Raw genomic sequence first — 24204 nt, 5'->3', positions numbered from 1 at the left:
GCTCTTTGCTCACTTGAGCACATGTTTATGTTAATGCAATTTGCCTTTTGCTCACTTGAGCACATAGTTGTGTATATATTATTGTGCTTGTGTTTTGTTTTGATTGTTGTGGACCAAATGCAAAGAAATGGACAAATGGACTTAGTTTTTAGGACATTCCCTATGCAAAATTGGAGTAAGAGGACCTTAATGAGGAAGATGGATTAGAAGGACCAAACCTCTAAACTCACTCTTGTCCATTCTTGATTTGCTTCATAAGACTCTTTGATGTATGTGTGCTTTTGTGTTAAGGGATCCTATGAGAACTCAACTTGAAGAATCATTCCCATGTTCATCCAAAGTGAAAGATACAAGAGGCATTGGGGATCTTCTAAGAAGCTTGTTGATTATGTTGATTGCTTGAGCTTACAATTATTTTGCTTGCATATTCCAAAGGATGGGAGCTACTTGGATCATCAATATGATCTCAAGAGAGGAACTCCATTTGTGGTCTTGTTTCTTATCCCTCATCTCTTGTATGATTAGGACTTTAGCCATTCTTCTTCTTCCCCCCACTCTAACCCAAGCCAAAAAAAATTGTGCAAACAGTTAACACTTCTTTTCAAACATTAGAAACCTAAGTCTTATGCTTTTGATTTTCAAACTTTCTTTTCATAACACTTATTTTGAATTGAATCTTTAAATCAACTTTGACCATATTTTGTAAATACTTTTCATTGGTAAATACCACTCATTCAAATACCTTTTTTATGGTTTCAATGGCCACTCTCTTAATCAAAACTTTTTCATAACCTTTAGCTATTAGGTTTGAGTTATCCTTGAGGTAGATGTAATACTCACCTATATCCTTAGTGATGGACAATGAGTCTTCCATGCTTATTATAGGGTTAACCCCTCACTAGCATGTTGAAGCTATCCTCACATGGTGGATTTGTGGTTTTAGGTTGAGTTTTCTCCCTTGGCTAACAAAAGACCTTAAGGCTTTTGGACCAATCAATTCACCAACTTGTTTTGAGATTTTTACCCCGAACTACGAGGTTTTGATCCTAATCTTTTTTTTAAGATGATACGTAGGCAATGGGTTTATCCATCCAAACACAAAATGTAAATAACTTGTATATTCTCTTATCATCTCTTCAATCATATTTGCACAAACAACTTTCACAAAATACCAACCTTACAACAAATGTGAAAAGGGCTCCCTAGAAGTACCTAGGATGTTTTGGGTGCTTAAAACCTTCCCATTGCATAACCAACCCCCTTACCCTGATCTCTGATATTTTTACTAGTTTTTGATTCGATAAAACTTTTAGGTTTTTGTTCGCTTTCTAACCATTCCTTTGGATAAATAGAAGTGCGGTGGCGACTCGACTTGTATGGTTTACCTTAGATTTAGTCAATATCTCTAATGGTAACGAATACCCCGCTACAGCATGTACACACCCATGCAAGCATGCATCACTCAATTGCCAAATTTGGAAACATTTTGGAAGGTGAAAATAACACTCGAATTTGCTATAAATAAGAGCCTCTAGCATCAGAAATGAGGACCCTTGTGCGCCAACTTTGCCTCCCACACTTGAAACCCTCACATTTGAAAGGAAAATCTGAGAATTTTCATTTGAAAATTGAGTTTGAATCTCACTGTTTGGATATTCAAAAACTCCAAGATCCAAAGCTTTGTTTCAATCCTAAGCCACTTCTGCAAGCTTCCTGAGCAAGATCAAACAAGAATTGAAGCAAGAAAGATCAAGTTCTGCACAGCATTGAAAGTATTTTTCAGATTTTTTCTTCTCTTCGATTCTCTATCAATTCTCATCAATTCTCTTGGATCTTTGGTTGTCTAAAGTCCTACCAATGTAGGCAAGAAGATTGAGTTGCTTTGAGGCCAAATCGAAGCAACTCAGTTCATGTACCTCAAATTTCAACTCCATGTATCTCTCAATATACTTGTAGTTAGGATGAACTGAGGTCATATTCGTGATCAGTGCCATTTTTACTTTAAAATCATGTCCTTCTTTTTCATTTTTGTGATGGTGATGAGTGGACCAGTCCGGTCAGGTCGCCTGAGAAGACGATCGACGCTTTGCTCCGGCAATGAGGTGGCGTGGTCTAGAGCCACATGATCAGTTCAATTTGTTTTAATCATGAGCGTTCCTTTTGATTACCAACTGTGTGGCGCGCTGACTCAGATGTACCATGGAATGCGTATTTTCATCCACTTGATCTGCCACCTCAATTAATGAGGGAGATCAAGTGGTCCACGTTTTTTCAGATTAATTGATTTTCATTTTATTTGTTTCATTTTCATTAATTCATATTAAATTTAATATTGATCCAAAAAAAATATGAGAGTTTCACCAAAAAAAATTTAAATAAAATACTCTTTCATTTTCTGATTTAAAATTATTTTTTGGATCATTATTAATATTTTTCATGATTTAATTGATTTTGTGAATATTTTTAATTGTTTAAAAATACTTTTAAGTTTCCAAAAATTATAAAAAAAAATCTCCAAGGTCCTTTGACCTTGTTTGACCTATGATAAATCTCATGGCCATTTCTTTGGTGTTTTGATGAGGTTTTAGGAAATTGACCAACCATAATTTAATTTAATGCATATTTTTATTATTTTTAATTCTTTAAATGTCAAATTAATTGTGTAGAACCATTTTAATTGATTTTGTGAGTTTGACTTGTGTTGTTGGGTCTTGGTCAAGGTTGATTTGACTTTGTTAGGTTAAGATCATTGAATTTAGGGGATTGATGGAATGTACATTCCATCTCCCAAAATGAATGAATGATCTTAATTTGGTAAAAGTCTTCCTTTGACCAATTTGTGTTGAATCTATTCCCCCTCCCTCTTCATCTCACTCATATCTTTCTAAATATGTGGAGTTAGTTAAAATTGAGGTCAGATTCGTGCTCTACGTCATTTTTTCTTTCAGATCATGTCCTCCTTTTACATTTATAATATGGTGATGAATGGACCAGTCCGGCCAAGGTCGCTTGAGAAGACCACCGACACTTTGCTCCGACAATGATGTGGCACAACCCAGAGCCATTAGATGGATTCAAAATGTTTTAATCATGAGCGTACATATTGATTACCAAACGTGTGGATGTTTGACTCAGGCGCATCATGGAACGCGCGCGCTCAACCACTTGATATGCCACCTCAATTAATGAGGCAGATCAAGTGGTCCACGTTTTTTTTTGTTTTTTTATTTTAATTTTTATTCCTTTGATTTTCATTAATTCATATTAATTTTAATATTGATCCAAAAAATATGAGAGTTTCACCAAATAATTTCAAATAATTTCTTCTTTCATATTCTGAATTAAAATTATTTTTTGGATCATTATTAATATTTTTCATGATTTAATTGATTTTGCATTTATTTTTAATTGTTTAAAAATACTTTTAAGTCTTTAAAAATTCTGAAAAATTTTCTCCAAGGTTCTTTGACCTTTTTTGACCTATGATAAATCTCATGGCCATTTCTTTGGTGTTTTGATGAGGTTTTAGGAAATTAACCAATCATAATTTAATTTAATGCATATTTTTATTATTTATAATTGTTTAAATGTCAAGTTAATTGTATAGAACCATTTTAATTGATTTTGTGAGTTTGACTTGTGTTGTTGGGCCTTGATCAAGGTTGATTTGACTTTGTTAGGTTAAGATCATTGAATTTAGGGGATTGATGGAATATACATTCCATCTCCCAAAATGAATGAATGATCTTAATTTGGTAAAAGTCCTTCTTTGACAAATTTGTGTTGAATCCATTCCCCCTCCCTCTTCATCTCATTCCCCTTTTTCATTCATTCATGTCATGAACCTATGACATCTCTATATCATAAGGCTAGTTGATTGCAAAATCAACATGAGTATGGATGAGATTAGGTCCCCCATTTTGCATATTCTTTTTGTGTGTGGTATGTTTCATGAGCATAGTTCATTATACTATATCTCTAACATGCATTAACATCAAAATTCTATTGTCCGGTCTCAAATAGTTGTGACTTCTATATAAGTCCAATTATGATTGCTTAACATAGCGCTAAATTTGTGACATAAAAGGCATAACATTCTAGTTAGTGAGATTGTAAGTCTCCCCCCTTTCATGGTACTATGTGGAAACTTGGACTTTTTTCCTTCCTTTGAAAGGTGTCTTGGTTCAAGGATCCATGCTTGTGATAAGTGGGTTGAGTGTTCCCCAAAGAATGACTTAAACAAAACCAAACCAAAAGCAATACTAACTTCTAATCAACTAACAACTAACATTTAATTTCAAGTCATTTACTTTTAATGCACTTTAATTTTTTAAGCTTTATCCATTTTGCCATTATTCATACCATTCAAATTGTTTATTTTAATGTCATTTTCCATTTGTCCATTTGGACCATATTTTGTGATATATTGTGTTTGTATATATTTATGTGTTTGTATGGTCTTTTGATCTTAATGTACATAATAAGAACAAAAACTCTAAAAAAACATTTTGTGTGGACTGTTGGTTTGATTTGAGATTATTGGACTTAGAATTTAGGCAACATTCCCTATGCAAAGGACTTGGCCAATGCCAACTTTCATGAAACCAAGTGCTTGTGAAGTAAACTTTCATCTGATACAATGTTGAAGATCCATTTGAGTTCATCTGCAACATGATCATTGTGAAGCTGTTATTTTGAACATGTGTCTTATGCCATTTTTGAAGCCATCTGATACATGGGAAATGTTGAAGAAGATCTTGGGGTTACTAAGCTTGGATGTGGCTATCTTTATTTGATGTCTTGCTCTTCAACTTGCTATTTGTATATTGATTGTTGCTTGACTCTAAAGTCCAAGGGAAATTTGGATTTCTATATGACAATCTTGTCTATTGGATTGCATCCCATTTGTCAGATCTTTTCAACTCTTAACTTTTAAATTTTTGTTTAGGATTAGTCTCTTCATCTCCTCCCGCTTCTTAAATTTCAAATCTCTCCCCCTTTTCAAAACCTTTTTTGCTTGTGATTTCAAACTTAGACCTTATTGCAAATTAGAAACTTTGGCCTTATGCCATTGCATTTTTCAAATTCTTTTTCTTAATCAAACTTGTAAATGAATCTAACCATATTAGACTTAAAATTTCAAAAAACAAAAAGAACTAACACTCATTCAAATTCTTTTAGGCCTTTTGTGCCTTTTTTTAACTTAAATTTTTGTTAAAAACAATGCACTCACTTTGAAATTGATACCACGAACTACGAGGTTTTGATCCCTCATTTTATGTTGGTACGTAGGCACAAGTCCGAAGGTCTTGTCAAACACAAAAATATAATTAATGAATTCTTTTCTCATCTCTCCACTCTATTTATTGCAAACATCATTTTATACAAAAACACATATGCACACAAAAAAGGGTTCCCTTGGAGTACCTAAGACGCTTTGGGTGCTAACATCTTCCCTCTGTGTAACCAACCCCCTTACCTGTAATCTATGGCATTTTATTAGTTTTGATTTGAAAACTTCTTAACTTTTGGGTTTTGTTCGTACTTTTCCCTTTTCCCTTGGAAACAATAAAAGCGCGGTGGCGACTCTGGTTTTATTGACATTTAGCTTATCCATAGCTTGATGGTCATGAATTTACCGCTATAATTATTTATGATATTGATTGAATCTTTCCTCTTGTAAAGATAATGAAACACATATATTTTGAACCCATCTGTTGCATTTTTGCTTCCGCTTATCACGTTTTATTTCTGCGCTTTTAACTCTGATTTCGTAAAAGTAAATGTTTTTGAAATAATTTAACTCTTATGAAGATCATAATACTACTAATAATCGAATTTAGAAGAACTACCATACCTTTTAGACTTACATATATGTTTTTCCATGAAAAGAGTCTTCCTCTAAAACAAATAATTCCAAACATTTTAATTTTATGGACTAGCAACATCGGAGAGACCGAAATATGTCAACCTTACAATTCAATCATCGCTCAGTCAAAAATAATTTTTAACATTGATTCTTATTACACTATTCTTTTCTAAATTAAACCGCAGACCAAACGAAAACTCAAAACACTATAGAATCGTCTTCTAGGACCAAATATAGTCTATTGTTGGCTTAATATATGTTAGTTAATTAAAGACAAATTATTCAAGAAAACCTAAACTCTAATCCTAATTAAAATCATTATTGATTAAAATTTACTTAATTCCTAAACCTCTTTCTCCTTAACAACCCTCTTAATAAAACAAAATGACACTTGAGATATATATACCATAATGGAAAGAACATATCTTTTGGCCAAAAGAATTAATAAGAACAAAATTGCAAACATCTTTGTTGATGTTTTTGACTTATAACACGCAAAAAAAGGAATTGAATTGCAAAAGAGGGAACAAGTCAACACATGGTATAGTATAAATCATGCATGGGAAGTGGCCACGCAGCCCACAAACTTCTCCATTCACACTCACAAGATAAATTGAAGCCTTATGGCCACTCACTCACACTAAACAGATAATTGACAAGACATTTAGAGGGAATGGAGCAGGCACACATAACCTACTAGAATTGGAAAAATCTCTTTGGAAATACATAACAAATATTGATACCAAAGATGTTCATTATTCTTTTATATTTTAAACCATTTTGTTTTTTGTTTTTTTGTTTATGATGCCATGCCATATTGGGTGTCAAACTTTCATTCTCTTTTTGTGGCGCACCTTTTTTTAAATCAATGAAAAAGTGAAACTTTCGTATTAATGAATCATATATAATTAGTGAATCATTGTGTACTTAACTTAAGAATTAAATTAATGCAAGACACATGTTATTTTTTCAACGGGTTGTTTATTTAAAATTATATATAAAGTGTAGAAATGACTAGAAAAATGAGAGAGAAAATAGAGAAGAAATATTTTATTTTAAAAGTGTTTTTTAATAATGAAAATGCAATGTTTTTATTTAATATATTTTTAATTTAAAATGTATTACAAAAATATTAAAATAATATGAAATTTTTATCTTAACTCCTAGCTCTAATACATTTTTGAAGATTTTCATATCAAGAAAAATTGTTTTATGAAAAATAATAAATTTGTTATTCAAGTTGAGGACTATCACTCCTTTTTACTTTATTTTTCTTTACTTAAAAAAAATTATCCTCTCTTTGATCATATTTAAATTCACAAAATAAATGTACACTATTTCTAGTTGTGGGGTGATGAGAATAGTAAAAGTGCTAGTTTGTTACCACAAACAGAACAATTGAAAAGCAAGATATGTCTAGTGTGTACACACTACAATGTTTTTTACTCAACATTATACTTTTCAACTGACTTAAAAAATGTTGCTTAAATAATAATAATAATAATAATAATAATAATAATAATAATAATAATAATAATAACTCTTATTATTATTATTATTATTATTATTATTATTATTATTATTATTATTTAACCATTGTAAACAATAATCTATTGGTAAATTACAATTCCCTCTAAACATCCAAAATATGCATCTATCTTGAAAAGTGCAATTTACTAAAAATGTGAAAATGTTGTAAGATACAATAATTCATACGACATAGTATGATAGTCATCTCATGATAATATAATTTTATATCTTTATTAATAAAAAATATATCTAAAGATAATTGCACACATTTTAATGAACTTATATTATTAAATCTTTTAAATTACATATATATGATTGGTGTAATTAGTACAAATTTATGTTTAAACTTGGTGAACATTGTTTTTAGACATAGTGCTTAACTAGTACTATATGTCTCCCAAGTTGAGGTTTAAGTGTAACCTCTCTAACAATATATATCCTAATTAGAGAAGCATGAAATCTAGGAAATGGTGATGCCATACCACCCATTGTAATGACAATTGTGTGCCACGAGTGCATGAATGTGGAAAGAGATATTATTTGAACAAATGGGAAAGTAGAAGATAAGGTGAAAGAAGAAGTGGTTTCTATTCAAACACTATTTATTAGTAGAGGAAAATGACAAAACATAGAGTCATATAGGGTGTGTTTTTCCTCTATCAAAGTCTAAAGTGCAAATTAAATGGTCCGGCCATGTACTACAAGTTTTGTTGGAAATAATATACACATGAAGAATCAAAATACAAAAAGGCACAACTCATTAGCCATAGTACTATATATTTTGTCCTTTTTTTTCACTATATTTTTTTTTGCATGAATTAGGTTTATGTCCCTTTTTTAATATAATCTTTTTTAATATATTTTTGTATATAGAAAATGGAAAAGATATATATCATTAGAGGTGTTTGGTGATAGTTTTACTTTTGAAAAAAAGAAGAAAAAGAAGAGAGAGATGAAGGGCCTAAAGTGGAGGGTAAGTGGCAATGAAGAGGCACCACACCAATTTTGTTGTCATATGGAAAGTAGACAAAAGGCAACAGTAGAGGGATTTGTTTCTTAAGTTAGAAACAGGGACCCCCTTATAGTACTCCATCCAATACCCTTCTTCCTCTTCTATATTGATATTCCTCTCTCTCTTCCGATTATTGTTATCACTTTTTTTTTTTGTTGATGCCTCTATATGGTGGTGTGTGCATTAATGAGTGTTTGGTTGTTTTCAAATTTGTTCTTTTCTGTTTTGTTGGGTGTTATTCATTCATACTCATAATATTTTGACTTTCAAAATAACCTGTAATATCAATGACGGTCTCTTTTCCTCGACAAAGCATAATTGGAAAACGTCGATAACGATATCGATATCATAAATTTTGATTAATTCATACTATAATGATTGTAATGATTGCTCCATCTTTATCTAATTTTTGACCGTTCAGAATTTCAAAACAATGTCTGAGATGAGAGATATCTGCTTTACACTGAAGCTGCAGATTTGGGAAATATTTCAGCTTTTTTATTCTTATTTGTAATCTAGTTTGTTTTATGACTTATGGTTGTTAGCACTAGTTTGTGAATCACTTTAAGACTCGTTTATACCATTAATTGATTATAGTAAAGTTATTTCTTTGGCCTGAGCGACTTGTGGTTTTTACTCGCATATTGAGTAGTTTTCCACGTTAAAAATATTGGTGTTCTTTTGTTCCTTTATTTGTTTGATTTGTAGTCTTATATTTGTTGTTGATCCTCAAGGTTCCTACAAGTGTCGAGAATTTTATATTTGTTGCGTATTTGTCTGTTATTGTGTCTTAATTTCTCATCAGAGTGACATCAGAGCTCTTGGCTAAGAGCTATTTTACTTATTTAAATGATGGAGTCAAATACAAAGATGAAGATGTTGTTGTTGAATGGTTCTAATTACTATTTATCAAAGGGCGAAATGAAATATTTACTATTTGTGAAGAAATTGCATTTATCGGTTTTAGTTCTAAAAAGTCGGATTTTGTATCTGATTAAGAATGAGAGTTTGAACATCAACAGGTATGTGGTTTTATTCGACAATATGTAGAGATAATATTCATAATCATATTTCTAATGAGACACATGCAAAAACTTTGTGGGAGAAGATAGAGTCCTTGTATGCCTCTAAATCAGGGAATAATAAATTGTTCTTATTGAATAGTTTCATAAGTTTAAAGTATATGAGGGGACTTCTACTTCAGATCACTTAAGTGAATTTCAAGGACTTCTTAATCAGATGTCAGGAATGAGTATCAAATTTGGTGATGAACTTTTGGGAGTATTTCTATTGCTATCTTTACTAGAGTATTAGGAGATGTTTCGGATTTTTATCACAAGTTCTGCTCCTAGAGATATTGTTTCTTTGGAAACGGATAAGGATGGTATTCTTAACGAGGAAATGAGAAGGAAGGCATATGGTTATTCATCTCAATTCGCGGTACCTGTCACTGAAAATAGGGGAGAAGTCATAAAAAGAAACTGAAGGGTGGTAGAGAAAATAGAAAAAGTAAGTCCAAGTTGCGATACAAGAATCTGGAGTGTCATTAATATCACAAAATAGGACACGTACAAAAGTATTGCTATCAGTGGATAAGAGATAACAAAGGCAAGAAAGGTAAGTTAAACAAAGTGATCATGAAGATCATAATGTTGATCGTGTTACTACTTCTACTAGTGATAATCTTGTTATTCTCCGTGATCATGAGTCTGTTAATCTTGTATCAGGCGAGAGCATATGGATAGTTGATTGTGGTGTTACATTACATGTTACACCAAGGAAGTATTTCCTCACATCTTATACTTATGATGATTTTGGAGTGTTGAAGATGGATAATTATGGTGTATCTAAGGTAATTGGTGTTGGTGATGTTTGCTTACAAACCAACATGGGAATGTAATTGTTGCTTAGAGGTGTCAAACATGCTCCAGATGTTCGCTTTAATTTGAAATTTGTGCATATGCTTGATGATTGTGGTTATGACAATCACTTTGGTTCTATAAAGTGGAAACTCAACAAAGGTAACTTGGTTATGGCTATAAGTGAAAAGGTTTTTAAATTGTATTGGACAAAAACTTTGGTTTCTAGGAACAATGTCAATGCTATAGACATGGAAGCATCTTTGTGGCACCAAAGACCTAGTCATATTAGTGAAAAGGGGATGAATATTTTGGCCAAAAAGGATATTCTTCCTAGATTAAGAATGCATATTTGGAGAAGTGTTCTCATTGCATGACTGTTAAACAGACTAGAGTATCTTTCAAGAGATATCATCCCTCAAGGAAGTCAAAGTTGCTTCAATTGGTACATTCTAATGTTTGTGGTCCATTAAAGGGAAAATCCTTTAGTAGTGCATTTTATTTTGTTAATTTTATTGATGATTGCTCCAGGAAACTATGGGTTTATACCTTGAAGACAAAAGATAAGGTGTTGGAAAATTTCAAAGAATTCTATGCTTTGGTTGAGACTCGAACATACGTGAATTTGAAAAGTGTTCGTTCAAACAATGGTGGAGATTATTGTGGACCATTTGATTCCCATTGCAAGCAATGTGGTATTACACATGAAAAGACTCCTCCTAAAACTCCTCAATTGAATGGTTTAACTGAGAGGATGAATCGAACACTAATTGAGAGAGTAAGGTGTATGCTCTCTGAAGCTAAGTTATCTAATCATTATTGGGACGAGACATTTTACACGGCAATGCATGTTCTTAATCTCACTCCTACTACTGCTTTGAATGGTGAAGTTATAGACAAAATTTGGTTTGGAAAGAATGTCAAGTATGATCATTTGAGAGTCTTTGGTTGTAAGGCTTTTGTGCATATTCCAAAGGATGAAAGATCCAGGTTGGATGCAAAGTTAAATAATCTATCTTCATCGGCTATTGGTAAGATGAGTTTGGTTACAGGTTGTACGATCCTATAGGGAAGAAACTTATTTGAAGTTGCAATGTGGTGTTTATGGAAGACCAAACTATTGAAGACATTGATAAGGTAGAGAAGGCTACATCCAAGAAAGATATAAGTTTGTCTAATGTTGATCCAGTTTGGTTACCTAGTCATAATCTGGATGTTATTGGTGGTGATGATCACAATAGTGAGTCATATGATTATGTTTATGATCAACAAGTTGGAGATGAGGTAAATATTCCAACTAATGATGGTGAAGGGGATAGAGATATGTCACAGGATTAGAATCTTGGTGAAGGTCCAAAATCATCTCAAGTTCAACTTAGGAGATCTAACAGGAAGAGACAATCTTCTACAAGGTATAATTATGATGAGTATGTGACCTTGACTGATGAGGGTGAACCCGAGTGTTTTTAAGAGGCCATGGAAAGTGATGATAATAAAAAGTGGTTGGATGTAATGCATGATAAGATGATATCATTGACTGATAATCACACTTATGATTTAGTGAAGTTTCCTAAAGGCAAAAGGGATTTGGAAAATAGGTGTATTTATAGAGTTAAACTTGAGAGTAATTCTAAATCTCCAAGATATAAATCCATATTAGTGGTGAAAGTTTTCCATCAAAGAAAGGGTGTTGATTTTTTAATGATATTTTCTCACATATTATAAAGATGTCGTCAATTAGAACCGTATTGAGTTTGGTTGCTACTCTTGATTTAGAGATTGAGCAAATGGGTGTGAAAACGACTTTCCTTCATGGGGATTTGGAGGAAGAGATCTACATGAAATAACCTGACGGTTTTAAAGATAAAGGCAAAGAAGATCATGTGTGTAGATTGAAAAAGAGTTTATACAGGTTGAAGCAAGCTCTAAGGAAGTGGTACAAGAAGTTTGAGTCTGTTATGTGTGTTCAAAGATACCAGAAGACTATTTCAGATCATTGCATCTTTGTTAGAAAAGTTTCTAACGATGAATTTATTATCTTATTGTTATATGTTGATTATATGCTTATTATAGGGAAAACTATTTCTAACATTAGCAGGTTAAATAAGCAATCGGGATAGTCATTTGCCATAAAATACATGGGAGCATCTAAACAGATTCTTGGCATTTGAATCATGTGTGACATAAAAGAGAAGAAACTTTGGATGTCACAAGAACAATATATTGAAATAGTGTTGCAAATATTCAAAATGGAAATTTCTAAGGTGGTAAGCATTCCACTTGCTACTCATTTCAAGTTGAGTTCTAATCAAAGTCCTTCAAGTGAATATGGAGCATTTATAATGAAATGTGTTTCCTTATACGTCTGTTGTGGGTAGTTTGATATATGCAATGATGTGTACAAGACCAAATATAGCATATGTTATTGGTACAGTCAATGGATTTTTGTCAAATCCATGTAGAGAGAATTTGAACGCTGTAAGATGGATTTTAAGGTATCTTCGCGGTACTACTTCTGGGAGGCTTTGTTTTGGAGGAGATAAGCCTACTCTAGCGGGGTACTCTGACTCTGATATGGCTGGAGACATTGATTCCATAAATTCTACTTTGGACTATATGATTAAATTTACAAGAGGAGTTATGGCTTGGCAGTCCATATTGCAAAAGTGTGTAGCATTATCTACTACGGAGGCTGGGTTAATTTCAATTACCGAAGCATACAAAGAATTATTATGGTTGAAGAAATTTTTGCAGGAACTTGGTTTTGTTCAAGATAAATATGTGTTATTTGTTGATAGTCAAAGTGTTATTCATCCTGGTAAGAATCTGACTTTTCATAATAGGTCCAAACACATTGATGTGAGATATCATTGGATACGTGATGTTTTGGATGCTAAGTTGTTGGAGTTAGCTAAAGTTCCTATAGATGATAATGGTTATGATATGATGACTAAAGCTTTACCAAGAGGGAAATTTGAAGCTTATTATGATATCACCAGTTTGGCGATTTCCTCCACTTAGTTGTGAGGGGGAGATTTGTTGAGTTTGGGCTCCCTTCCTATGTGGAGAAATGCTCAAATACGATTATCCCATTTGTATCACTTATTTAAGTGGAGAGGATCAATTTATGGTTGATAGAGATAGAGATAAAATAAGGATTCAAAAGAGAAAAAAGAGAATAGAAACATATTCCTATTTTTCTGTAAATAGTCTCACTAAATTGACGATCCTCGATTCATTAACCATCCGATCAAGCTCAAATTTGGAGGGCAAGTTTGCGCCACCTGTATCTAACTTTTGACCATTTAGAATTTCAAAACAATGTTTGAGATGAGAGATATCTTCTTCGCACTGAAGCTGTAGATTTTGGGAAAAAAATTAATTTTTTATTCTTATTTGTAAGCTAGTTTGCTTTGTGATTTGTGGTTGTTAGCACTAGTTTGTGAATCACTTTAAGAATCTATTGTACTATTAATTGATTATAGTAGAGTTATTTCTTTGGTCTGGACGATTCGTGGTTTTTACTCTCATATTGAGAGGTTTTCCACGTTAAAAATATTGGTGTTCTTTTGTGTCTTTATTTGTTCGATTTGTCGTCTTATATTTGTCGTTGGTCCTCAAGGTTCCTACAAGTGTGGAGAATTTTATATTCGTTGTGTATTGGTCTATTATTGTGTCTTTATTCCCATCATATATCTTAGGGGCGTGTCTCCAATTTAAAGAATGGTTGGACTCTGGAACGCTTAACGCAATTGTCATTTCCATTTATGTGAGCTTTGGAATTATTTGTGCATCCTTATGAACTTGTTGATATAATTGACTTCGAGATAGGTACGAGATGTTGAAATATTTTTTAAAAAATTTCATTTAAAGCTCTTACTTGATTGGTGATTAAATTAAGTAATAAGAGTAATTAGATTTCTAAAGTGGATACTTAATTATATATTAACTATTGTTATGAGTTCCATACGAGCGGATGTTAGATTCTTCATTTCGGAATAATTGGAATCTTAATTGATCATCACACTATATATAATATATAATTCTTAATATAGAATACACAAACACGTTATCTCTTCTTCCCATTTAAAGAGTTTTCAATACATTATGAAATCGGTTGAGGAAGATTCATAAGCTAACAACTGTAAGTCTCTTGTCTAAACACTTTTGTGTTTTTGATTAGTATAGAAAGACTTTTCCTATTAATACATGTATTCTTGTAATCTCATCTTTCATAGACTAAATGGTGTAGAATATGTAATTATATACATGCTCATTGTTTATTTTATTATGCATCTAAAGTATGATTGATTATGCATCTAAAGTATGATCGATATTAGATGTTGGGTAATTAATTGCCCCTAAAGTATAATCTATCTATTTTGGATAACCCCATATTATTCAAAATTGTATGAGTACAAAAGTGTTTCTAAATACCTAACAAATATGTGTTTTAGTTTGAAGATATGACATAATTATCGCATTGTGTCATCTTGGTATGTTGAGGCTCACATGCTAGGATCTTTAGGATATGTTTGGATAATAAAAGAAAGTGAAAGTAAAGAAAGTATAAAAAGAGAAAGAGAGTAGAAAGTATAATGATTATTTAGTTGTTTGTTATAAGAGAAAGTGAAATGAAAGAAAGTTAAAAAATGACAAAAATAACTTTAAGAATTTTTTATTTATTTAATAAATTAAATTAAATTTTAAGGTGGATCTTTGTATATGTTATTTAAATGAAATTAACTTTTTTTTATTTTAAATAAAATTCCAATATTTTTATGATAAAAAATAAATGCGAGTGACCTTTATTTTAAAAAAATGAAAAAATGCATTTTTAATATTTTCTTTACATGCAAAAAAAATTTGATCAATCAACTACATCTTAATCTTAATAAAAGGTTACAATACATGAATATTTGGTTTAAGTCTATAATATTTACTGTTTTAAAAATATATATGATATTACTGCTATAGTAGCTATTTTTGTCACAACATCATATAAATAATGTAGTATTAACTAGGGTTCTTTTTCTTTGTTGTTTGTCAAGTTGGGAAACAACATAAAAGCAGCATTGAAGTTTTTGTAGTTCCAACATATTCAATGACCAAATGATTCTTTATTTTTATTTTTTGAAAGCTATTATAAGAGAAGATTTTTCATGCACATCCCTATATGTTACATCATTACATGTGCTTTGTTATTATAGAACAAAAACAGAGAGGAGAGAGAGAGAGAACAAGAAGAATAAAATACTCAAATAGATAATTTATTTTTTATAGAGTGAGAAATTAATTTTCCATTTTTAGGTAATTTGGTCTTTTATGAAAAGTATCAATACCAAAGTAAGGTATATATTCCTTTAGTTGTCTCCCAAACTCTTCTCTTTTCACTTTTGATTCTTGCACAAGAAGTAACTATATTCTTTAAATGCATCTAAATTATATAAAACATAAATTTAAAATATTATAATTTAGATACATTAAATAATTACGATGATAATCTTCTTATTTACGCACTAAAATGATTATTTACTTAATAAAAACGAAAGAAGGGAGAGGAGAATATTTTGTCCTACAATACGCTCCATTAAAATGAAGGTAAAAAAATGGTTACAATTCAGAAAAAAGAAACTCTCTATTTAACTAATCTTCAATGTAATTGGTAGTAGTAGTTGTTGTTATGATAAGTGGATCTTTTTCATCATGAGTGATAACAATTTCTTCAAGACAATCATGAACATTATTCTTGTTCATCTTAGTTTCAATAAATGTAGGTAATTTACCATCATTGTCATCATCACAAGTAGTAGTTTTTATTGTTGAAGCTCTTGTGAGTTCTTTAGCTCTTTGAACTTCCACATTCCAATCGGTTCTACAAAGAACAATCAACATAAGCATGGCACATGAGCCTTGAGCTGCAAGTAACCCAATCCACAACCCTGCAAATCCCAATTTAGCAACAAATCCTAAAAAGATCGCGACCGGCATTCCAACGAGGTAAAAAGATCCCAAGTTTATGTTAGCACCGATTGTCGGTCTCGCGCTTCCTCTAAGAACACCGCAACCCGTTGTTTGTGGACAATTTCCGAGCTCACAAAGTCCAACAATTGGTAACACAATGGATGTTAGTTCAAGAATTTCTTTGTCACTTGTGAAGAATTTTCCCCATTGGTTTCTCATCAATGTTGTGAATAGCATTGCTCCTAGTCCTAAAACCATAGCAACAAAAAGAGAAACTATCATTGAGATTCTCGCTTTTTGTGGCCTATTCGCGCCTAACTCGTTCCCGATTCTTGTGGAAACACCGAGACTGAGTGACGATGGAAAAACATAAACCAAAGATGTTGTTTGAATGAGTATTCCCATTGAAGCAATAGTTGCTTTAGGGTTAATCAAAAGTCCACACATCATTATCATGAACTCGTACCACCACCATTCGAGACAAACCGAAACGCAAGTAGGAATCGCCAACGAAAGCAATGAGGACCACCCTTTAACGCATTCTAAGCTCGGCGAAATCCACGAGTCTTTATAAACTCTAGAGAACCACAAAAAAGACGATAACAAAATAACAAGGTTCAAATTAGTCAAAACCATTGCTATCGACACCCCCGCAATCCCCATTTCGAAATAAACAACTAAAAGAAAATTGAGAGGGACATGAAGCAAAACAGAAACAGCTGAACAATAAGTCAATGGCAATGTGATTCCTTGAGTCCTAAGATAGATTCTCAAAGGATGAAGAAATGAGAGAAGAAAAAGATCAGGTATTGAGTAAAGTATAAAAGTTTGTGCCATGGATGAAATTTCTTGGTCTTGACCTGAAAACAAAAGGATTGTTTTCATGTTGGACCAAATGAATGAGATAGGGATTGAAGTTGAAAGAAGAAGAAGAACTGTTCTTTGAAGTGTTAAACCAAGTATCTTCCATTGTTTTGCTCCATAAGCTTGTCCACAAATTGGTTCCATTCCCATGGCTAAGCCTGAAATCACTGAGTAGCCAGTGATGTTTGCAAAACCTATTGAAAGTGAACCTCCTGCAAGCTCCATCTCACCAAGATATCCAAGAAAAATCATTGAGATCATAGCTCTTGAATATATCAATAAACCAGTTATTGTTGTTGGACCTGATATTTTTCCTATTTCTTTGATTTCTGTTAAGGCCTGAAAATGCATAAAGAGAAAAACAAACAAAATAAAAAAATAAGCAAATAGTTATATTTAACATCTTAAGCTCAATATTAATAAATTTAGTTGAATACCCTTTTTTCATGTCACTAAAAAGATACTAACTTGGCACTTTATTAAGCTTAATTATTACTATTAAGAAGAAAAAAAAAGAACTTGATTTGTTTATGTTGATTATGTTATGTTATGTCATGTTCTGTTTTGATATGTTTCATTACCTCTTTAAGAGAAGGCCATGAATGAAATTCATCTTGAACATGATCATCATCAAGGGTAGGATTGGAATAAGAAACTTTGGTGTGAGTTTTTGTTGGAGAAAGAAATGGTGATGTTGGTGAAGATGGCTTTGGATTGCACATGGCTAAGTATAGAAACTCAAAGTGTTAAAAAAAGAGATTAATATGTGAATGGAAAAGTTAGAAAAATGTAGGACTCTCTATATGGTGATAGAGAGTTATAAGATAGTTTTGTTTGAAGGAGAATAGAAAGGTTGTTGCATATGAAGTGAAGGGAATGAAGGAGAGTGGGTTTTTATGCATGAAAAATGATAAGGTCCTTTTTGAAACGTGTCTAGAATTAAAGCAAATTTTCAAATTTTATATCAAGTTTAAAAATATATAAACTTAATAAGTTTAATTAACATATAAATTAGTTTACATTAATATTCTTTGAATGACATATCAAAATGGTAGTATCGGTCTCTAGGTGAATAATAAAAAAATCATACAATTAAATAATAAATTTATTGAATATCATGTAAAATCAATTTATACACAATGATTTATATTTATGAAATTTAAAATAATTTTTTTTTTTAAATTAGTCAAAGAAAGATTAAACTTGAACGGAAGAAATGCTTATGGAGGTGCATAGTAACCGACCTATGATAGTCACAATATGAAGCCTATAGTTTTGTTTATTAGTATTTTAAGAATTGAGAAAAAAGAAATATTTGAAGGTATGGCATATTTAAAATAGTGGATAATTAAAAAGCTTTCTTTACTTTAAAGTTTGTTTAGAAAAAAAAGTCAAAAGTTGTCTTCAAGACGGTGAAATTGAAGAATCTAGATAAGAAAGAATGAATAATAATGAATTTATTCTCTTTAATGATATTTGAAGCCGTCAAAACGACGACAAGTTTGGTTTGATAATGATGGCACTAAATAGTTGCTTTAACTAGCTTGTGTTTCTTAATGGAAATGGATAATATTTTCAAACACTGTGTTTTGGGTTTACTTTAATGGCAAAGAGAGAATTTTAGAATATAATTGGGAGTGGGAAGTGATTAACAAGTATACTTTTCTAACACCACTATCATATCATGTTTTCTAACTTAATAAAAAAGTTTTACTTTTCTCTAGCGGTTGACTCGTAGTTATATAGTACTTTGTTAAATAATATGAAAGCACCTCTAATTAAACAATTTTGTATTTGTTAAAGAAAGGGTGTTATTCAGCCCTATAAAATTTGTATTTGTTAAAGAAAGGTGGTTATTCAGCCCTATAAAATTTGATCTATAACGTGTGAAGATTGCGGATTGCTTCTCTTTATAAACACGTGTTTAGATTATATATTGTTTGAAATAAGACTCTTAAGACAATATATTGTTCGATATGAAATTCTTAACACATCATATCACACTCAGGACAGGACAATTGAAACGTGGAAACAAATGGTGGGTGGTTCGATAGTGGAAACCTGATAACATGTGGTCCACCGAATCTTAAATGAAACTCTTTATATCATGTTAAGAAATGTGGTTGAACTTAACTCAACCTTACAAAACCGACTTATAGAATAAGAGTTGCCTCCACTTATAAGCACACATGTTCAGCCTTTATATTTTTTGATGCGAGACTCTTAACCGTATTGATTATTAGTATTTCCATTAAGCACTAACAGATTTTGAAATTCTATAGAATTTAGATATATCTCAATGCTAACAGAAACACTAATCGATCTCATAACTATGAAGAGTTTAAACATATCTCAATGCTGACAAAAACACTAATAGATATCAGAATATACGGTTTAAACACCGACATATTATTTTTTAACGAAGTCTTCACGCAGAATCAAGTTTTTGAATAATATGATTCAACTATTTATCGATTGATTCAATTAGCTAAATAATTTTGTATTTAATATAAATCAATATTATTATAATCATCATTATTTATCTTGTGGCATGGTCCATGGAACTCTCTTATAGAATTTTTAAAGAACAAGGGCAAACACAAAATCATGTGATTGACAATTGTTCTAATATTTAAACAATTTAACACACTCCAACTATATAATATAACATGGTTGGTTTGGTTTTCAACATTACCTACTTGTTTCTTATTTTGGACAAAACAAACATGTTTGGTTTTTGCCTAGCCAAACCATGCATGTTCCATTCTTTCCCAACTCATGTCATAGAAACCCATTCCTAACACAAGTCCTCCTGTCTGTGATTTTTATAATGAAACAACCCAAAAACCTAAAACATTCCCTTCACTACTTTGCCTAAAGATGGTAAGTTTTCACTAACATCCAATTTTTAGGCCCCACGTTCCTTTTCCTGTTGCTCATTTTCCCTTTATGTTATTGCTACTTTAATGCTCACCACATGCAAACAATTTTTGGTAAAGGCAATGAGTTAATGGATGCATGGTAGGCCAATGGCAAGTTGGTTGTAAAATTCATGCTTCGACAATTTCCTACATTCACGCAGTTGGCGATTAAACAAACACTGATATGCAAACTGCGTGATTGTTGGAGATTGTTAAACAAGAGGGTAGACATGCTGACAACTCCTACGGAAACAAAAAAAGACAACAGAACAACTGAGTTGGTTTAACGGAACATAGATATGAGAATATTATATCAATTAATATTAAATTTTATTACCACTTATCTTCATTGATATAATATCTATATATATAAAAAAAATATATATGTGGAAATAGGTGTTATTGTCATGAAAGGGACCACAAGAGGTGTTATTGGCTGTATGCAGAAGAGACAGATGGGAAATGGGAAACATTGGAGAGAGAATTACCTTTCTCCCAATCACAGCCATTTAAATTGTATCATCAAAGTGTGTTGAGTTTGTGCCTGTATAGAAGAACAAAAGCACTTCTGTTCATTTATCATTATCTCGAAGACATAAGAAGGAGAAAAAAAAAGTCATTGTTCTGCTTTCTCTTACAATGTGCACCACTCTGTGTACCAATCAATTTCGTTTTGTTTTCTAGTCTATGAGTATATCAGTACATAATTGAACTTCTCTGAAACCCATGATAAATGAAGTCAGAGATTACACGTGGTTTTAGTTCAACCAGTTATTGGGAATGAAAAGGACACATGTTTGGATATATTGCAGTCAAATTGACCGCGGGTAAAAATGGAAAATGCATTGTATGTAGTCAACTTTATACTTTTTCCAGTTGTAATCTCGACCATACGTCGAAGATTAGATAGTTTCTATTTTAACTTCTTTTATTTAACGATCGATGTTTACCGTCGATGCATTGTGATTGTTAAGAGTCTCGTATCAGACAATATATAGCATAAACATGTTCTTATAAGTAAGGACAATCCTCATCCTATAAGCCGATTTTGTAAAGATGAACCAGGCTCAACCGCATTTCTTAACGGTGATTATGGTCAATCTAAACGGATGAAACAGTGTTGATTTCCCTAAGTGGGTGGTTGCAAACAAGATTGTCTTAACTTGTGCTATAGCTAATCTTGCACGCTCTCGAAGATGGACATGGTTGCAGAGATTGTCAACTACAAGCATTGTGTTATAGCCTATCTTGCACATTTTAAAAAACGGCCCTGATTGCATTGATTGTCAACATGCAATGTGTTATAACTCATCTTGCACACCCTCAAAGACGATCCTGATTGTAGAGATTTACAACTAAGGTAATTCAGGTCCCCGAAAGATACATACATGGAGCAGAACGAATGCTGGTGAACCTAATAAAGTAGCAGTAACAGCAGTGCTAAAAATAGCAAAATAAAACAAGTGTTTTCCAAAGGATGAACATGAAATGCAAACACATAAGGAATATGGCATCTTGAATGGGAAAGTGTGTGTGTGTCTAATTCCTTCTTACCTAAGGAATTTAAATTAATAACTTGAAAGAGACACAAGTCTTCTAGTATCACATGATTATGGCATAAAAGTCCATTGTCATAAATCATAAAGACACCATCTTAAGACAAGTTGGCTAAGTGGAGATCAGACAGAATTTTTTGAACTACAGCACAAGTTTGGTAAAGAGTGACAAGACAAATCAAGATTTAATTTTGACATTGTAAAAGATTATGCTTCACTAGAAGGTGGAATAGATTCTATGCTCATTACACTAAAATCAAAACTTTCTTTCCCTGTTTATAGACAGATAGGTGAATGGTTGGTTTATGTAGGAATTCATTCAGGAATGGGGCAACTGTTGTGCCAAATCACACTACCATTCTCTTCCTTTTTCTTAGGGAATCAAATTACTCTGTTTTGGATAAATGGAGATATGTTGCAGACAATACATAACATTATTAAATTATTATTATTATTGCACCACTTGGTGCCAAAAGTAGTAAATTACGGAGCCATGTGCTAGGAATTTTATGGACCAAAACCAGTAAGCATCTTCTGTAGACCAAATTAAATCATCTATCTCTCTGAATGAATAGTTCAGTGGTATAGATTAAGACACTGTACCAGTTCTATTTAGACCTATTTAAATAAACAACTTAATTGCAGCTTATAGCATAAACATTTATCATAAATCATGATAAGCATTTATGTATTAACTAATTTATAAGTTTAGATGTTTTCATATAAGCTACAAGTTATTTTACAACTTATAGTAATAAGTTTTCGTACGTTTTTAAGGCCGTCGGCTGTCTCACAAAACGCATATAACTAAATATGTTCAAATAAGTGAATCCAAACATACACTTTGATATCATAGATATCACCTTATCAATCACTTACCATATCAAATTTATCTATAATTATCCGATTAATCCTCCAATAAGTAAAAGTTCAAGCCAAAGGGCAATGTGCAAAAGGTTTGAAAGTAACTAACAATCAATTTATCAGTCTTTTATTCATAGTGAAGCTTATAGTGACTCAAATTTATTCCATGGTTCTAAAGAAATCAAATTAATTGACCAAATTGTACCCCTCCATAGATTAAGAAATTAAAACTGAAACTATTTAATGGACAGTAAAGCACTTAATCTTAAAGCATTTAAAACTTAAAGTAATTAATACTTATTTTAGACATGCTTGATTTTAATGAAGAAAAGAGGGAAGGAAAGGGAGGTATTTAATTATCTATTAAAAGGAGAGGATGAGAAGAGTTTTAAAATGAACCAAAAAGACCCTTCTAAATTGTTTATTGGAACACAGTCAAAATTCAGTGAAAATTTTGCTTTCCACCATTTTCCTGTTTATCCTTCCAGAATATTGATCAAAAACGAGTTAATAAAAATGTAGTTTAGGGAAACAACACTCACTCATATCACATGGACTTCTAATTCAATTATCTAAATTAGAATAAATAAAATTATAACGGAGTTTTTCGAGTTTGGACAGTTTTAGGAAAATTCAATAAAAATGTGTATGAGTAAAAATCAATCGATCCGTTGAATCGACAACTATGGCCTATCGGTTCTACGGTTCAATCTCTAATTTCAATTCTAGTCCTGATTGACTATAGAGTACATTAAACAAGCATCAATCGACCCTATGCAAATTTGAGTTCCTATCACCATAGGACTTATTTTATCTTCTCTCAATTTTCCACTAACTAGACCCTCTTAAAATTCCAAAAGATAATGTATTTATTGAAATATGCATTTGAAATGATCAATACAAATAATAGTTTTAAATATATAAAAAAGATATATTTATGGATTTCTTAATCAGTGTCATAAGGCATTGGTTCTAAGGAGATGGTTATCAGAATCCTATACTTCAATAAAGAGTATTATATACATGAATATTGCCAGTTAGACACTTCACAGAAACACCCACAAATTAGGTGGAATCAAAGAATGACTATCATAAACCAAACCTGTGGTTCAAGATATCTTATATTAAAACAATGAAAATACTTGAACCGAAAAAGGAGGAAGGAGCAGTAAAGCCAGGTCTCAATCAAAGATTTACATCAGCATAACACAAACACTGTTGGTCACTAAAAAATTCATTCCACAAATACAAGCACATCACACAAATGAATCAGATTCCAAACCAAACCATCATGATTGGAGCACTAATGAACAATCAGCATTGCCTCGAAATAAATAAATATTTCATGTGGCATGATTCCCAACTTAGATGTAAATCATTTTGGTGGGAAAAGATGGCGCTGATATTAACTTTGGAACATATGCAAGATCCCCCGGCATACATTCCCGCGACATCTAGCTTTAATAAAAACATCTAACATGGGCAAAACTGGTTTACAATGACGAATGTCTCCTTTGATGGCACGCAATGTTAATCCGAATTTACTGACAACTTTATTGATTACATACGAAATTACAGACATTTGGGAAAACCAATTACTATATATGAATTTCTTGTTTTATATTGTTACTTACACATCAAGAAAGAAGAGTATTGTTGTCCCTTCCTTACACCAAGCCAACCTCTATATTTTAAACAGACTACTCAAATTATTGAGATTTCGACAAAAAATTATTAACGAAGCATTCTTCGCATAAGAAAATAG

At 31.8% G+C, this 24204-nt stretch overlaps 1 protein-coding gene across 2 annotated transcripts; it reads right to left on the bottom strand.

Moving 5' to 3' along the window:
- Positions 1–15826: 15826 nt before the first annotated feature.
- LOC127118635 (protein DETOXIFICATION 48) lies at positions 15827–20843 on the bottom strand. Of its 2 annotated transcripts, none has more exons than XM_051048865.1 (2): positions 20508–20843; positions 15827–17437 (listed from the first exon to the last, which is right to left on the bottom strand). In XM_051048865.1, the coding sequence occupies exons 1-2, from the start codon at positions 20526–20528 to the stop codon at positions 15917–15919; spliced, it is 1542 nt and encodes a 513-aa protein (XP_050904822.1). In that variant the 5' UTR covers positions 20529–20843; the 3' UTR covers positions 15827–15916. The 2 variants fall into 2 exon arrangements, with proteins under 2 accessions (XP_050904822.1, XP_050904821.1); XM_051048864.1 differs by lacking the exon at positions 20508–20843 and adding an exon at positions 17680–17982.
- Positions 20844–24204: the final 3361 nt, after the last annotated feature.

The sequence above is a fragment of the Lathyrus oleraceus genome, chromosome 2, assembly GCF_024323335.1.
Source record: "Lathyrus oleraceus cultivar Zhongwan6 chromosome 2, CAAS_Psat_ZW6_1.0, whole genome shotgun sequence".
Taxonomy (NCBI): domain Eukaryota; kingdom Viridiplantae; phylum Streptophyta; class Magnoliopsida; order Fabales; family Fabaceae; genus Lathyrus; species Lathyrus oleraceus.
Note: the sequence above shows the minus strand (reverse complement) of the source record. Positions and strands in the feature narration are given on the sequence as shown.